Below are 14,587 nucleotides of genomic sequence, written 5' to 3'. Positions count from 1 at the left end.
GATATAATTATGGTGGAAACTCGGCCGCCTCACCCCTGCAGGGCCAGTCTCATCTCTTGCTGTGAGTCTTCGTGAGTGTTTTAAATTAACCTTTGGCTGAAGGGCCTTTTCTGCACACCAGCTGTTCAGTCCTATTAAGTAGACGATCTCTTTTTTTTTGGCCCCAGGAGCCAAACGTTTCGTGGTCATGAAACTTGGTATGAACTCAATGCCTTGAGTTTGGTGAGAATTAAGTTGTCAAGGGCTAGGCCTCATTTTATAGTGTGACTAATTTCATAGTTGTTTTGTAGAGGTAGTCCCTTCAGGTTCAAAAGACCTCTGAGTTTGGAACCAAACCCTGTTTACTTAACTTTTAAGGCAGCTCCTGGCTGCCAAGAATCCTTAGGCTAGTAACTGAAACGGTTAGCTGATCGTTAATGGCCATTTTTTCTAACGTTTGTTCTATGGGAAGAAGTTGCAACATCTCACTTCCTCCTTTGTGAGTCATTTTCTTTCTCCCAATCACAAGGAACACAGCCTCTATAGCTCCCATAAAATAAAAAAAAAAACCTGCTGGATTTGACCCTCAAAGTCAACTTTTAACTACATCTTGTTATATTTATTCAAAGATTAAAAGCAACGGGTATCACCGGGGAGAAAAACATTTTTCCAGACCAGTCCAGTTGACATAACAAATTACAAAGTGGTGGTGACACTTTACCTTGCAGACAGTAAATGTCTAGTCAGAACCGGAAGCAGTCACAGTTAACCTTCTTCTGAATGCCATTCCAAGAGGAGTGCAGGATTAAGTTCTCAGTAGCCTCAGCATAATGGGATCAGGAAAATCCTGCGCTGACCTGTTTTCCTGGTTAGCTGTTTTACAGCTAATCTGGTCTAGACTAATCCTTTTAAAGTAGCCTAGGTGGCTGCTTAAGCTTTCCAGTTCCCTGCCCTAAAAATGACCTTAACAACAATTCCCTGGTTGACAGAAGCACTCACCAAAATAGTGTCCCCCACCACTCTTAATTCCAAGATTCTGATTCTAGCCACCCAGGTGCACACCCCACAGAAAAGCCTCCCTCAGAGCGGAGGTGCTGTGCCAGTGAGCTTGCTTTTTATGGTCTCTGGCAAGAAAAGACGCCAAGGGAGCAAGCATTCTGAGATCATTGCTTTATTTCACTATTGTTCAACAACGAAGTTCATTCCTCTCAAGGTGGATCTGGAATTGTGTGTTCTCCTCGTTCTGAATAAAAAAGGTAATGAAGAAAAAGCCTGTACTTTTGGAGACCTAGAATCTTATTGATGCTAATAAGCTTTTGACTGCGATTTCGGGTTACAATTATTTCCTGCTGGCATCTCGGTGGTCACACAGAGAGCTCCCCACTCCGGTGGCGGAGATGACTGTCCACAACTACCACCGTTGAAAACAAAAAAAAAAGTGTTGAAAAATGCACCTTTTACAATAAAAAAGTAGAAACCAATTCAATTTCCTTTTTTTTTGTTACGAATATAAAGTCTCTTGTAAATATGTACAGTCTTTTGAGCTAGTTCTATGTAGCAGGAAGCACGTCACAGATGAGACACGCAATACACACTGGCAGGGCTCAAGGTGCCCGTTTCTCATGGAGGCCCTAAATGAAATGCCAAGACTGAAGACCGGTTATCAGTGACCATTCCAAATACTTGTGGACCGAGAGACAAAAACTTCAGCAAACAGTCGGTCAGATCTGCCCTGGGGGGATGAGGATAGGGAACATGACCCCAAAGATTCTGAGCAACACATTGAACGCAGCAGCAGGGCGGGCACTGGACATGGAGGGTCACGGGCGTTTCAAACGCCAAAGCACTTAGGGTAGAGACGAGCAGGAAGGAGCCGGCATTTAGGCCAGGTTGTAATCTGGGGAGTGACATGGGACTGTGGACACACGGGCTGAAAACACAGACACGGTCACCTGCTGCGGTGGGGACAGGTCTACCTTTCAGCCTACCTAGGATGTGCCTTAGTTGTTGAGGCACGCCTAAGAGTCATGGAGAATCCAAAGCAGAAGAGGCCTTGTGGGAGATTAAAGGCAGAAGTAAGGCCGCTAGTTAGCTTGCCAACTGCGAAGCCTCTAAGTTGGTTCTATCCGGTTGCCAGGAATTCCGCACTCTAGAGTGTGGAGGGAGACTGGGCGAGCCGCACTGCACCTAAGGGGGGGGGACTCGCCAGCCCCACAGGGCTGGAAGAGTTGAGCTGCGGCTTCTCTCCAACGTCCTGGTCTTAGGTCCAGCCCTAGGGAAAGGCTCATCTGCGAAGTCACAGTTTCGTGGGGTAGAACCGTGCTGGGTTTCTGTGTGATCGCACGGTGGCACAGTCATCCTTGAAGCCAGCAGGGAACTCGAAGATGGGAGGGGAAACTCAGGGAGAAGTGTGGTTTGCTGAAACCCTTCTCTGGTCGTAAGGCTTGAGCGATTTTTGTTTGTTTGTTCAGTGCTACAGACTGCAGCCTGTTGTGGCCGGTTAGTTGACAAGTCATCAGAGGGTGTCGATTTGGTGGGGCTATGTGATGGCAGCAACACATTGGCAGAGCAACCCAGGGAGGAGTCAGCCAGGTCAGGGGCAGCACATGCAGTGATCCACCATGCAGGGCTCCCAGACAGGTCTCCTCCCCATTCCAGAGGAGTGAGGAGCAGCACACCGGCCCTCAGAACGGGAGGTGGGTGCCCCGTCCCAGGCCCAACCTCAAGGCCTATTAATGCTAGGCTTGGAGCAAGTCTATTGCACGCTTTCCTGGCCAAAGCTACATGGAAAGCTGGGGAAGCAGGCTGGGTAGATGATGCCGAGGGTAGGGGAGGAGAGCTCGATGAGGTCCCTTGGCCCCAGGTCACTGCCTCAAGCTGAGGCCTGATTGACCTCCATACATTCTCAGCTGGTGGGAAGGGAAGTTGTCAAGGCCATAAAAGGCAATGAGAACGGTAAACATTTGGCTACAATGTCGCCCTGGGTAAAACAGGGCCATCTATGAGAATGGACCAGAACAAGAAGGAAGCTACATGAACACGGGAGGTTAGCCAACCAACGGGGGACTCTTCTAGGCTACGTTTCAGTGGCAAAGACCTGATGGTGTGATCTAGCTAAAAACGACTACAACAGGAAATACGTCGCTATCCAAATCTACTAAGAATTCCGTTGTCTTTAAAAAAAAAAAAAAAAAGGAAAGGAAAGAAAGGAAAGGAAAGAATAAAAGAAAAACCACCCAACCCGAGGATCTTAGAGTAGCAGGTAGACTTCCAGCCACAGTTCGTGTCCGGGTTGGTTTCCTTTGATGAACCGGTACAGGCTGGAACTCAGTACAAAAGTCTGAATGACTGAAAGAGTAGCAAAGTGCAAAGAGGATGACAGCGATGACTGCAGGAAGGCCCCGCCCCGTGGGAGGCGGGGCACTGAGTGCTGGCAGCGCCTAAGAGCCTTGGCTATCTGCACCCCTTGGAGATGGGGGGGTATCCGTGCCAAGGGCAGTCTGGTCCCAGCTGTGCCGGATGCAGACCGAGCAGACGGGCGCTGGGGTCCCCTGCAGCGAAGACCCGGGGTGCTGTGTTTTCCTGCAGACTGAGATGAGGAGGTGGTTTTTCTGGTTGAGACCTATACTGAAGACTGGTCCCAGACCTAGGAGCAAAATAAAGAGGAGGGAGTTTAGCATCCAAGGCCAGGAACTGCTGGCTCCCTGTGGGAGGCAAGTATTTTTGTATGGTGTCTGTCCTATGCCTCCAGTGGTTGACTGTGGTGCCATATAGAACAGGACCAACCTAACAGAGCCAGGGATGGGGTCAGGCAGGAAATAAGACAGAAAAAAAGAAAAACAAGCCCAAACTGAATTTACATGGATGTGTGTGTACACATATGCACACTCAGTTTTAATGGGAAAACATTTTCATGTGGCTTTTCTTCTTTCTCTACCGAAAAGTCCTGACAGTGTGCTGTAGTAGCATCAGTAGGAATGCCATTCAGAAAATCATCCTCAGGGGATGGGAAGGTGGCACCTCTGGCTAGAGGGGGCTCCAGAAACTGGACAGCCCACCTAGCAGCATAGGACCTATGTGTGCACGCATGAAAGTTACCTACTTCGACATCTCCATCTACAGATTTAGACTCTATCCAAAAATCACACAGGTGCCAAAACCACCTCAGACTGAAAAAGCTCAAAGTTCTAGAAGGCAGAAGCATAGTTCCAAGTTTCTGGGTAACTTTCAGAAAAATATCAGTGTCTACAGTGACTGTGTGTCTAAAAATATCTAGAATGTTATCATTTGTATTTAAAGGGTTGGGGGGGAGTACAAACATATTTGCTTGTATCACAGAATAGACCTAGAAGCCACTAATACTGCCCTCTGGGGGCAGGGAACAACATGCCTGTTGGTAACTGTTTCCTTTTGAGGTATGCACACACCGCCCTCCCTTAAATCATATGTGCTGTCATTTGTGGAGGAAGCCTCTTAAATCAAGTATGTTTTCTTCTTAAGCTTTTACTGCTTACACGCCTGAGCCACAGTGATGAGTCCCACTTTTATGACATATGTGCCAGCTGTGCAGCCTTGGACGCCTCTGCCTCACCTTGTTAACCTGGGACAGTGGGGTCCTCACAGCTCCCGCAGGCAGCCGGCCCCTGCTGCTGTCTTCAAACAGTCTCCCTGGGGACCGCTCTCTCCTCGTGCTGAGCATCCGGCCTGGGGATTTCTCCCGTTCCAGGGGACGACCTGGGGACTTGTCCCTGCGCAGCTCTGCCCGGCCCTCTCGGTCTCGGTCTCGGTAGCGGTGGGGTGTGCTTGGCTCTCGGGGGTGGCTGGGGCCTTCCAGTGGTGCTGGGCTGGAGGCCACACGTTTGGTGATGTGCTCATTGTATGTTGGTGGGCCTCGCTTGTTGGGGCTGCTGGGGGCAATGAGACAGTCAGGGGGCTGAGAAGTCACTGCCCCAAAGCTGTTTTCCCTCTAAGTATCTAAGCAGGTTCCTTCTCATCACTGTCCGCTTCAGCTGGCCGAGAACTCACTATGAAACCCAGGCTGTCTTCAAAGTCATGATCCTCCTGCCTTAGCTCCTGGGGGCAAGGGTTAAAAGCATAACTGTTGGGGAATATTTACTTTTGTTTATGCTGCATTTGGTTAACTCTGTGAAGCTGTGATTCTTTCCCTGTCTAAAACACCTAATAAAGAACTGAATGGCCAATAGCAAGGCAGGAGAAAGGATAGGCAGGATTGGCAGGCAGAGAGGATAAACAGGAAAAATCTGGGAAGAGGGGGAATATGGAGCCAGAGAAGGAGGAGGGAGGACTCCAGGGCCAGCCATCCAGGTACACAGCAAGCCATGGAGTAAGAAACAAAGATAAGTATACAGGAATAGAAAAGGGAAAGCCCAGAGGCAAAAGGTAGACAGGATAATTTAAGAAAAGCTGTCAAGAAACAAAGCTAAGGCTGGGCATTCATAACGAAGAATACACCTCCCTGTGAGATTTATTTGGGTGCTGGGTGGCGGGCTCCCCCAAAAGAGCCAAAGAATAAAAAAACAACATTGCAGCATACCAATGTGGGCCCAAATTTCCATGTAGAGCCTAAAAAACCTGGGGGAAAAAGAAAGAAAAAGAACACGGCTCCTTTAAGAGGCGCGGCTGTTCAGCTGGGAGCATTAAATAGAAACTAGAAAAGGCAAACTCAGTAAAAACTGCTTATGGCAACCAAAGCAAGCAGGGGCTGCCTCAGCTAGAAAGGTCTAATGCAATCCTCGGTCATGAACCTCTGACTGGCTGTGAGCTCTAGACTTGGCTTTTCTCACTGAAAAGCGGGCAGAGTCAGCAGGAAGAGGACCCAGGTGTAGTAGCTTAACAGTTTAAAGTTTGAGCATTCGGTCAAGAGATAAGCAGTAAAAGAAGTACAGACAGAAAATTCTCTAAACAGGTTCTAGTGTGTTCTACAGTGTGCGTAGGCTTATGAAAGAAAATGGGCATAGGCAGCTATAGAAATAATTTTAAAAATAGTCTTTAAAGAGACAGTAAAAATAATATAAAAGAAAAAAGTCATGTAAAGAAGGGAAAACGCACAGGGAGTCTGGATCCTGTATGTTACTGTGTTGATTTTTAACTTTTTGATTGCTGAAAAGCAAAAAAATAGCTGCTAAGCGACATGGGATTGACAGGGGAACTGATGAAATAAACCAGCCTCGATTCTTAAAATAGAATGCCTTAACTGGAAAAAAAAGGTCAAAAGATATATTTGTAAACTGGAACTTAAAAGATGCATTGCTTTGGAAAAGTGGTTTTGCTTTTGTTTCCACAGGAAACAAGAGGCTGTGGATTCATTCCAGGTTGGTATGGATCTGGTCTGATCAAGAGAGACCTCCTGAAACGTGACAGGTGATACCTATCAACAAAGGTTACTGCTGGTTTTCCCAGGACTTGGTCATTACCTCACATTTTCTCAGGAACCCCAAAAATGTCTTTGCCCACATTCAACAGGAAGCAGTCTAGAGAACACAATGTCCACATTCCCAGGAGCTTGGGGGGGGGTGGCTTTTGGCTATTTGGTGGGTCATGGATGTTTGTTATATTTATATAGGAATGATAAGATTTAAAGGGTTGAATACTGAAATCTACTTTAAACTGAAAAACAAGTATTAACTTCAAATATTTCATTTTGGCATGGACTTTGTATACTGATACAAATTTAAGGTCATTTTTGTTATACTGTACATGTTTCTACTCATGTTTAAAGGACTTTTGTATATTGATACTAATTTAAGCCTATTGTTTGTTACAACATGTTGTATATATTTCTATTCTTGTTTAACGTATTATATCTAGGTAGTTCATTTAAAAATGTAATGTAGAATTCTAGTTTTGAAAGCTATTATTATGAACTATTTAGGATAATCAAGAAACATAGGTCAGTAGTTAGTCATCTACAACAATAAAATTTGTAGATATGCTAGGTATGTCTTCCAGATCATATAGAGATATATCTTAGATAGATGGTCTTCAAACCTTTCAAAGACCTAGAGAATATGGCATTTAAAATGTTTGCTAATTTAGGACTTTTCATGACAATGAGACACATCATTCCTGGCAGCCCTGAGGCAAAGCTGATGGGTACCGAAGAAACTCCTTATGGAGTTTGCTGCTTTTAAGGTGGCAAGGCTAGCCATTTGGGAAAGATCCTGCCCTTGCCTGGACTACTTGACAGTATGTTATACACACTGGACATGCAGGACCCACAGGAAAGTGACCGCTGAACTCTGCCAAAGCAGAAGAAACTGCCAGACATTCTGCAGGACATGGAGGAAAGTGACTGATAAGCTGCAAATATAGGTGGGACAGTCTTTCAAATTTCCTGCTTCACTGAAAGGTCTGCCAGATACTATGGGCTGATGATCGATGCCCCAACATTGCAAAGGAACTTTGGGTGACTGTCCAGGCAGACAGATGTTTTTGGAAGTTGTTTGCAATGCACATTTTATTAAATATTAAAGTCTTCTGGTGCCTTTGATGGAGTTGAAAACAAGATAGTTATAGTTGCAGCTTTCCTTAGATATGATAGAAAGTAAGTTAGGTATAAAATTTTGGATATACTAAGATAGGATAGATTAGGGAGTATTTTCCTTAAGGTTACCAGACACAAATAAATTAGAATTCAGTATATTGTGAATGTAATCTTTATTTGATAATTGTTCTTATTGTATACAGTCTTACTATATTAAAGTTAAAACTTCATTTTTGTTCAGAAAGAAGAAAAGAGGAAATGTTGGAATATTTTGTTTATGCTGAACTTGGTTAAAAGACTGTGAAGCTGTGATTCTTTACCTGTCTAAAATGCCTGATGGTCTAATAAAGAACTGAATGGCCAATAGTGAGGCAGGAGAAAGGATAGGCGGGGCTGGCAGGCAAAGAGAATAAATAGAAGAAGAAATCTGGGAAGAGGGGAAAATGTAGCCACAGAAGGAGGAGGACTCCAGGGCCAGCCTGCCAGCTACACCCAACAAACCACAGAGTAAAAAGCAAAGACAGGTATACAAGAATAGAAATGGAAAAGCCACATGCAAAAGGTAGACTGATAATTTAAGAAATGCTGTCAAGAAATAAGTCAAGCTAAGGCTGGGCATTCATAACTAAGAATAAGCCTCCATGTGTGATTTATTTGGGTGCTGGGTGGTGGCCCCCCAAAAAGAGTCAGAGTAAAACACCAACAATGTTCATTCTTACTAGAAAAAGCTTAGACCTGAGGACAAGGACAAAAGAAACCCAAGCTCCCAGGTCTCAGTGCCAGTTCCCACCTCTGTGTGCTCGCCATGCTCCTGGCTGAGCCCTCTGCTCTTTAAAAGCCGAGCCCTCACCACACAAGCAAGTGCATGGCAGTGGAGAGGCTAGGAGAAAGGAGGACCCAAGAGAGGTCAGTCTGGTGTCATGATCTCCACAGTAGATGGCTTGCCTGGCATGCACAAGGCCTTGGCTTCAACATTTAATAGCACTGAGGAAAGGCCTTGTGTTTTGAGTGGATTACGGGGTCAGACGTTGATAATGGTTAATCTCCAGGCCAGGGTGAGCTAGTCAGACTGTCATATGACATCCCTTCCGTCCCCAGATCCCCACCCAATGTCTGCCCTGATTTTATCAGGTGTCATCCTGTGCCTATAGGTCATCTTATTGCCATGACCGGGAATTGCCAACCTTCTGCAGCAGGTGCCACAAAAAACTTGGAAAACCACTTGCAGGGAGAGGTGACCGAACACTGGGCACAGGCAAGCTTGGGGAGGTCATCTGTGGTCAGTTGGTCGTGAACAGCTTTATGCCGTGGCCTGGCTTCTCCATGCAGACTAACTGGCAATTCAGATGAACACACTGAAATCCAGCCCCACTCCACGTCTCTGCGGTATTAAATGTGAGGGAACTGATTTCTATACCCTGAAACCAAAGTCTGTACCCAGCTTGAGCTGCAGAGCTTAGAGAGATAGAACATGTATTAAAACAGATAAAGCTAAGGGGGAGAAATACATTAAGTCTATTTGCAATGAAAAAAAAATTCTGGAACGTGTCTACAGGAGTCCATCATAAAGCTAGCAAGAGGGTGCTCTGTGTCTGGGGAATCAGGGTGGCTCAGAGAAGGCCATTCAGGGCATTAGCTGAGATAAATGAGAGGAAAAAGGGCACTCATCATTTGAGGCCAAGTGGGTAGTCTTCCATCTCCATATCTATAATGGCCAATGAGCTACCATGTCCATTTTATAGTTTCTGCAGAATTATGCTCCCTGCTCTGCTAAACAGACCAGGAAAATGGGGCCCACCGTGAATGACAGTCAGCCAAGCCAATCGCTGACACTGACCCACCCAGAGCAACCAGGAGCAGGAAGACCATTCTATAAGCAGAGTGGTAGCGGAGAACTGACTGCAGGTATGAGTAGGACTTGCCTGGCATCCCCAGGGAAGTCAGCACGTATTTCTGCCCCGTTTCAAGCAACTGGGGCCCTTCTGGACAACAGGACAAGCAGGTTCTTACAGAGTCATGAGCAAGGCCATGGAGAAGCCCAATCCCAACATTTGGACCCCTTTCTGGCATGACTTGGAAACAGCACCAAGATTCTAGAAACATTAAGGGTGCGTACTGACCTTACAGCATATCCCCACAATTAAAATCACACTGACAAGGAGGTAAGGCCATCACCAAGACATGTTACGGTTCAGGAAAGTGTGCACAGTACTGCCACTTTCAGAACAGTGTGACCAGGACCACACACCTCAGAAACATTGGCTCCTATCCATCAGTAAGAGACAGTGTGTCCTGGCACAGCACCAGATTACTATACATCTGTCTGTCTTTTACAGTACCTAAGTATCTTGGGACATTTGGTCTTCACTCACCCAATTATAGGCCCTAGGGGAATAAAGTGCCCTCAGCATTGCTCTCTGGAGCCCCAGATGTGATGCCTGGCACCTGACAGGAGATCCTCACAGCTGTATACAGGGTAGCCCCAGATGTGATACCTGGCACAGGAAACTTACAGCTGTATACAGGGTAGAGGTGTCCAGAAAAGCAAAATCATAGGTTAGTGAAATAGTCCTCCAGGTTAAATCTCAGAGCTTCTGTGGACCAACGTCTCCAGCTTCTTACACATAGATATGGCTCTGGTTCCTAGTCCTCTAGGCCAGGATGAGGCAGCCAACATCTACACCCAGCTGATGGAGCTACCCCACACCACCTAACAGAATTCTGTTTGCTGTCACACACCCTCTGATTTTCTGGTACTGTAGCCCACGGATTCCTTGATTTTCAAAGGGGTGGAAGTTGTAGCACCAAACAGGGAGCCGCCCAGAGAGATGCTGACATTTATGACGGGCATTCCAATAAACTGAGAACAACAGCCAGCATGAGAGGAGAAGGAAGCCATCTCCAAGACATCACAGTACAGACAAGCACGCCCAACACACTGCCCCTTCTGTCGGAAGAAAGCGGGAAGGAAGCTGCAACAGAGGAGTGGGAACCCCTGGGGACCCACTGCTCCAAGAGGGCAAAGAATAGCCACACAAAGATTGGCCAATCCAAACTTACACGACTCAGAACCAACCATGGTGTCTTGAGACCTTCTAAGATAGCCTCAAAAAACAAAAAGCTAGGAGCATCTGGTCATTTGTCACTTCAAGTTTTCCATAAAGATCCAGGATTGACTAAAACCATACTGATCAAGTATGGGGACCAGGGGTGGCTCAGTGGCAGAGCCCTTGGCTAATATGTCAGGCCCAGGATTCAATTCTCAGCTCTGCCAAAACAAAAAACAAAACAAACAAAACAAAACAAAACACACGCACATGCGCATGTGCATACTCATGCATGCTGACCAAGCATATTGCAAAACCAGCTTGTTGCAATCCAACAGTATTTTTACAAGAAAACCAAACTTGGTATGACTCAATGACCATTTAACACACCCTGTGCCCCTGCCTTTCTCCAGATCTATTGGTAGAGTTGAAGGCAGAGGACTTGTAGCCAGACAGTCACTGTGAAAACATCTGCAGTCTGGAAATGTCTGGAAGGCACAGGTTGGGCTGAAGTGACCCCAAAGGCCATTTCCAGAAGAGTAGCAATATGACTTGGAAAAGGTCCACTGGCACTCGGGACTCTGTCGGACTGGACCTGGGGATTGCTGGATAAGAAAGGCCCCTGCCCACAGGTGAACAGTAACTGTGCAAAGTGCCGAAGGCAGTCACTGAAGGAGAGGAAAACAAACTCTTGAGGTGATAAAAAAACGTTCTAAACATAGCTACTGGTAGAGACTGGATGCTCTATAAAAATGTTAGACTCTAAAGGGTCACCCCAGCAGCTCTTACTGTGTGCAGTGCTCTCAGTAGAGAACTCAGTGAGACCTAGATGATGTGAGGTTACACAGTAAGACCTTGTCTCAAAAAAATAAAAATACAGAAATCTTTATTTTTTTTCTTAAACACAGGAAAGAAAAGAAACCCAGGAGACTGTACTACTTTATACATCTCGTGCACTTTGGGTTCTATACACTGTGTTAGATTACCAATGCAAAAATAAAAACAAGTTTTAAAACAAAAATTTTAAACTCTAAAGACTTCTCAGGTTCCATAGAACTCTCTTATATGATCTAGGAAGCCATGGCTAAGGGCCACACCACATACCTCTGGGTGGCCTAGGAACCCATAGCCCATGGCCACACCATACACCTCTAGTTAGCCTAGGAAGCCACGGCCCATGGCCACGCCTCACACCTCTGGACCTCCCCTATACATCCTGTCTCCCTGACCTCCTGATGCCATTCTCTTGCTGTTTCTTTGGAGAAGTTCATCCTGGTCCCAAGTCTAGGCTTGCAGGCCCATCAGGACTAGAACTAGGGTTCCAGTTGGCCCTCTGTCACATAGGGCTTGAGCATCACGAAGGAGAGCCACACATCTCCCTGGGGCTCAACAGCTAGCACGACAAAGACACACCCCAAAGCACCCACCAGAGTGGAAGTTGTGAGCTGTTCTCAGCAGAGCCACTGAGGACACCCTCAGGGCCATGTCAGATGCTCCCTGCCACTGTGACCAGGGAGCCCTTCACAATACTTGTGCCGCTCATGAGAGAATGCCACACACAAAAGTGTGGTTTGTCTTGAGTGCAAAGTGAAGATGCTCTCAGTACCTGCGGGAGGTGGAGGACACCCGGTGCTGGTCAGTGCCAGATTCCTTCACAAGGTTTCCTTTGCAGCATATGACCCTTAACTTGTCCTGGTATGAGGAAGCCAAGTAAATCGCTCCCGAGGAAATTGCAGGGCCCAGGTAGCGAGGGTTCGGGATTTCCAGATATGCTCGGGCAGGGGTCCTGCAGGGTTCCAAGAGAAAGAGTTAACATTCATTATTGGTTACTGCCTTTGCTGCATGGCATCCCTGCCCCTAAGCCTGTCCTCACAGCACAGACGGAAATGCTTACCCCAGCGAGGAACGTGCCTGGATCTCAATTACTTCCAGTGAGTTGAAGTGAGTCACAAACAGATAGGGTTCTCTGTAGGCTGAAGGACCACCAAGGAGGATGAGCACAACGAGGGGAAAAAAGTTGGGGGAGGGAGAACAAAAGCAGGAAAATCAAGGTTTGCTATAAGACCGGTGACCCAGAAACCAGAACCTTATACGCACACACACGCACACGTGCGGGTTCAGTCGCTGCCATGCTGCTCATTACTGCATCAGAATAACTTACATCAGAGGGATTAGTTAAGAAATTACAGCATCCCTATGGAACTCTGCCCAGGTTAAGAGATGCGCCATGAAGCCCTGCACCTACCCACAGTGCGCTGCTCAGCCAGCAGGGCAAGTTCAGAAGGATGCAAGGAGCCTGCTTCCCTTAAGATAAGGAGACATTTATATGCGTGCATTTGCACAAACACTGGGAAGATGATAAACTCATCATAGTTCTTCCCTCTGGAGCAGCAGGAAGGAGACAGTAGGAGATAGACACAGAGGTAAGGCTTCTGTAGACCTGTTTATACTGTTACTCTCTAAGATTTTAAAGATTTTCTCCCAGTATATAAATGTTTTGCCTGCATGGATGTCTGTGCACATGTGTGTCTAATTTCCTCAGGGGCCAGTAGAGGATGTTGGATGCTCTGGAACTGGAGTTACAGACAGTTGTGAACCGCCATGTGGGCGCTGGGACTCGAACCAGGGTCTTCTGGGAGAGCAGCCAGTGTTCATAACTACTGAGCCATCTCTCCAGTTTCACCAAGTAAAGTTTTTTAAAGACAGTTATTTAGATATTGCTGTGTGTTTTTATTGTTACTATTATTATTTGTTTCATTTTGTAGTCTCTTATGTAGCCCAGGTTGGCCTTGAACTCCAGGCCCCATCCTGTCTGTGTGTATAGCCATACCAGTTACATCTTAATCCTCATCTCTGTATGATGGTGCCTCTGGAACAAGAGAAGACACGATGGGTCCTGTTCTCCTGGAGGGGAAAGCTGGTCCTCACTGCTGCTCCAGTGGCAAGCCACGACTTCGCCCTTAGGCAGGTGGTGGGCTTTGAACATGGCAGCCCCGTTGGCATGCTTGAACTGGCAGAATATCGTGCATGTGAAATGCTACAAAACCTCTGTTTATACTCTTGGAAGAGTCCACATACAGGGGAACAATGGCCTGTAGCTGAGTGAGTGACCCCAACAACACACCCCTCAGCAAAAAGAAAAAAGCAAGCTTGTTTCTCCTTATTTCTGAGGCTATTTTTGTACTTTCTTCTTGTTATAGATCCCCACTGATAGCATGAGGGGCAGAGCTGAGTGGACCCAGAGTCATGGACAACAACATGCATGCTGATGTAAGTCACTTAGGTCCAGAACTGGTTATTAGGTAGCAAAGGGTGAACAAGAAAGTATTTTCTTTTACATTTATTTGTTTACTCTGTGTGTGTGTGTGTGTGTGTGTGTGTGTGTGTGTGTGTGTGTGTGTGTGTGTCTCCTTTGGGCCATAAAGGTGCTGTAGAACATCCACACAGTCTTGTGGTAAGGACCTGCATGCATGTGTGTTTGTTCTTTGACCACTATTCATTTAGAGACTTACACTCAAAGGATACAATCTGCCAAGTGTTCGGAGTCAGTCCGGGGATGCTCACACAGTGTTTATACTTCAAGAATGATTAGGTATGAGCTCACTGTTCTGCCTAGTCAGGATTACCTAATGTGTGCTCCACTACGGGATACTACACAGCCTTGAAAATGACTTCTCATCCATGGGGAATATTCTCCTTTGTGTCATGGGACCGTAAACATTTCCTTGGACTGTGGCCTGGGAGAGTGGACTTACACATTCTCACAGACACAGGGTTAGGTAAGTGTCGCCCATACCACTTAAGTCCATTAGAATACACAGGCTTCAGCAAACAGCGGCCCTACATTCTCCACCCCAACCTAGCACCTCACATACCAAAGGCCAGAGGTAAGCGACTCCACTTGAGATCATCTGTGCGGCTACGTCTTCCACAAGAATCCACGAACACCCCGAATTCTGTAAGGTGTCAAAAGCATGGAGACATTAATGCCAGAGGCCACATATGATTGGCTGGAAGAACAAGGAACAAACCCCAGGGACAACTGACCACTTTTGCC

The 14,587-nt window shown here is 46.5% G+C and overlaps 1 protein-coding gene across 1 annotated transcript in view; it reads right to left on the bottom strand.

The window, feature by feature from the left end:
• Positions 1–1,134: 1,134 nt before the first annotated feature.
• The window catches only part of Cit (citron rho-interacting serine/threonine kinase), a 171,778-nt gene continuing 158,325 nt past the window's right edge, over positions 1,135–14,587 (bottom strand). Inside the window, exons 45-49 of the mRNA XM_040731524.1 lie at positions 14,406–14,486; positions 12,425–12,503; positions 12,137–12,316; positions 4,571–4,886; positions 1,135–3,625 (exon numbers count right to left, since the gene is read on the bottom strand). Of these exons, the coding sequence (XP_040587458.1) occupies positions 3,602–3,625; positions 4,571–4,886; positions 12,137–12,316; positions 12,425–12,503; positions 14,406–14,486 (680 nt within the window). The 3' untranslated portion in view covers positions 1,135–3,601. The remainder of the gene's footprint in view (positions 3,626–4,570; positions 4,887–12,136; positions 12,317–12,424; positions 12,504–14,405; positions 14,487–14,587) is intronic.

The sequence above is a fragment of the Mesocricetus auratus genome, unplaced genomic scaffold (assembly GCF_017639785.1).
Source record: "Mesocricetus auratus isolate SY011 unplaced genomic scaffold, BCM_Maur_2.0 Super-Scaffold_100025, whole genome shotgun sequence".
NCBI lineage: Eukaryota > Metazoa > Chordata > Mammalia > Rodentia > Cricetidae > Mesocricetus > Mesocricetus auratus.
The sequence above is the reverse complement of the archived record's forward strand: the minus strand, read 5'-3'. Positions and strand labels throughout refer to the sequence as shown.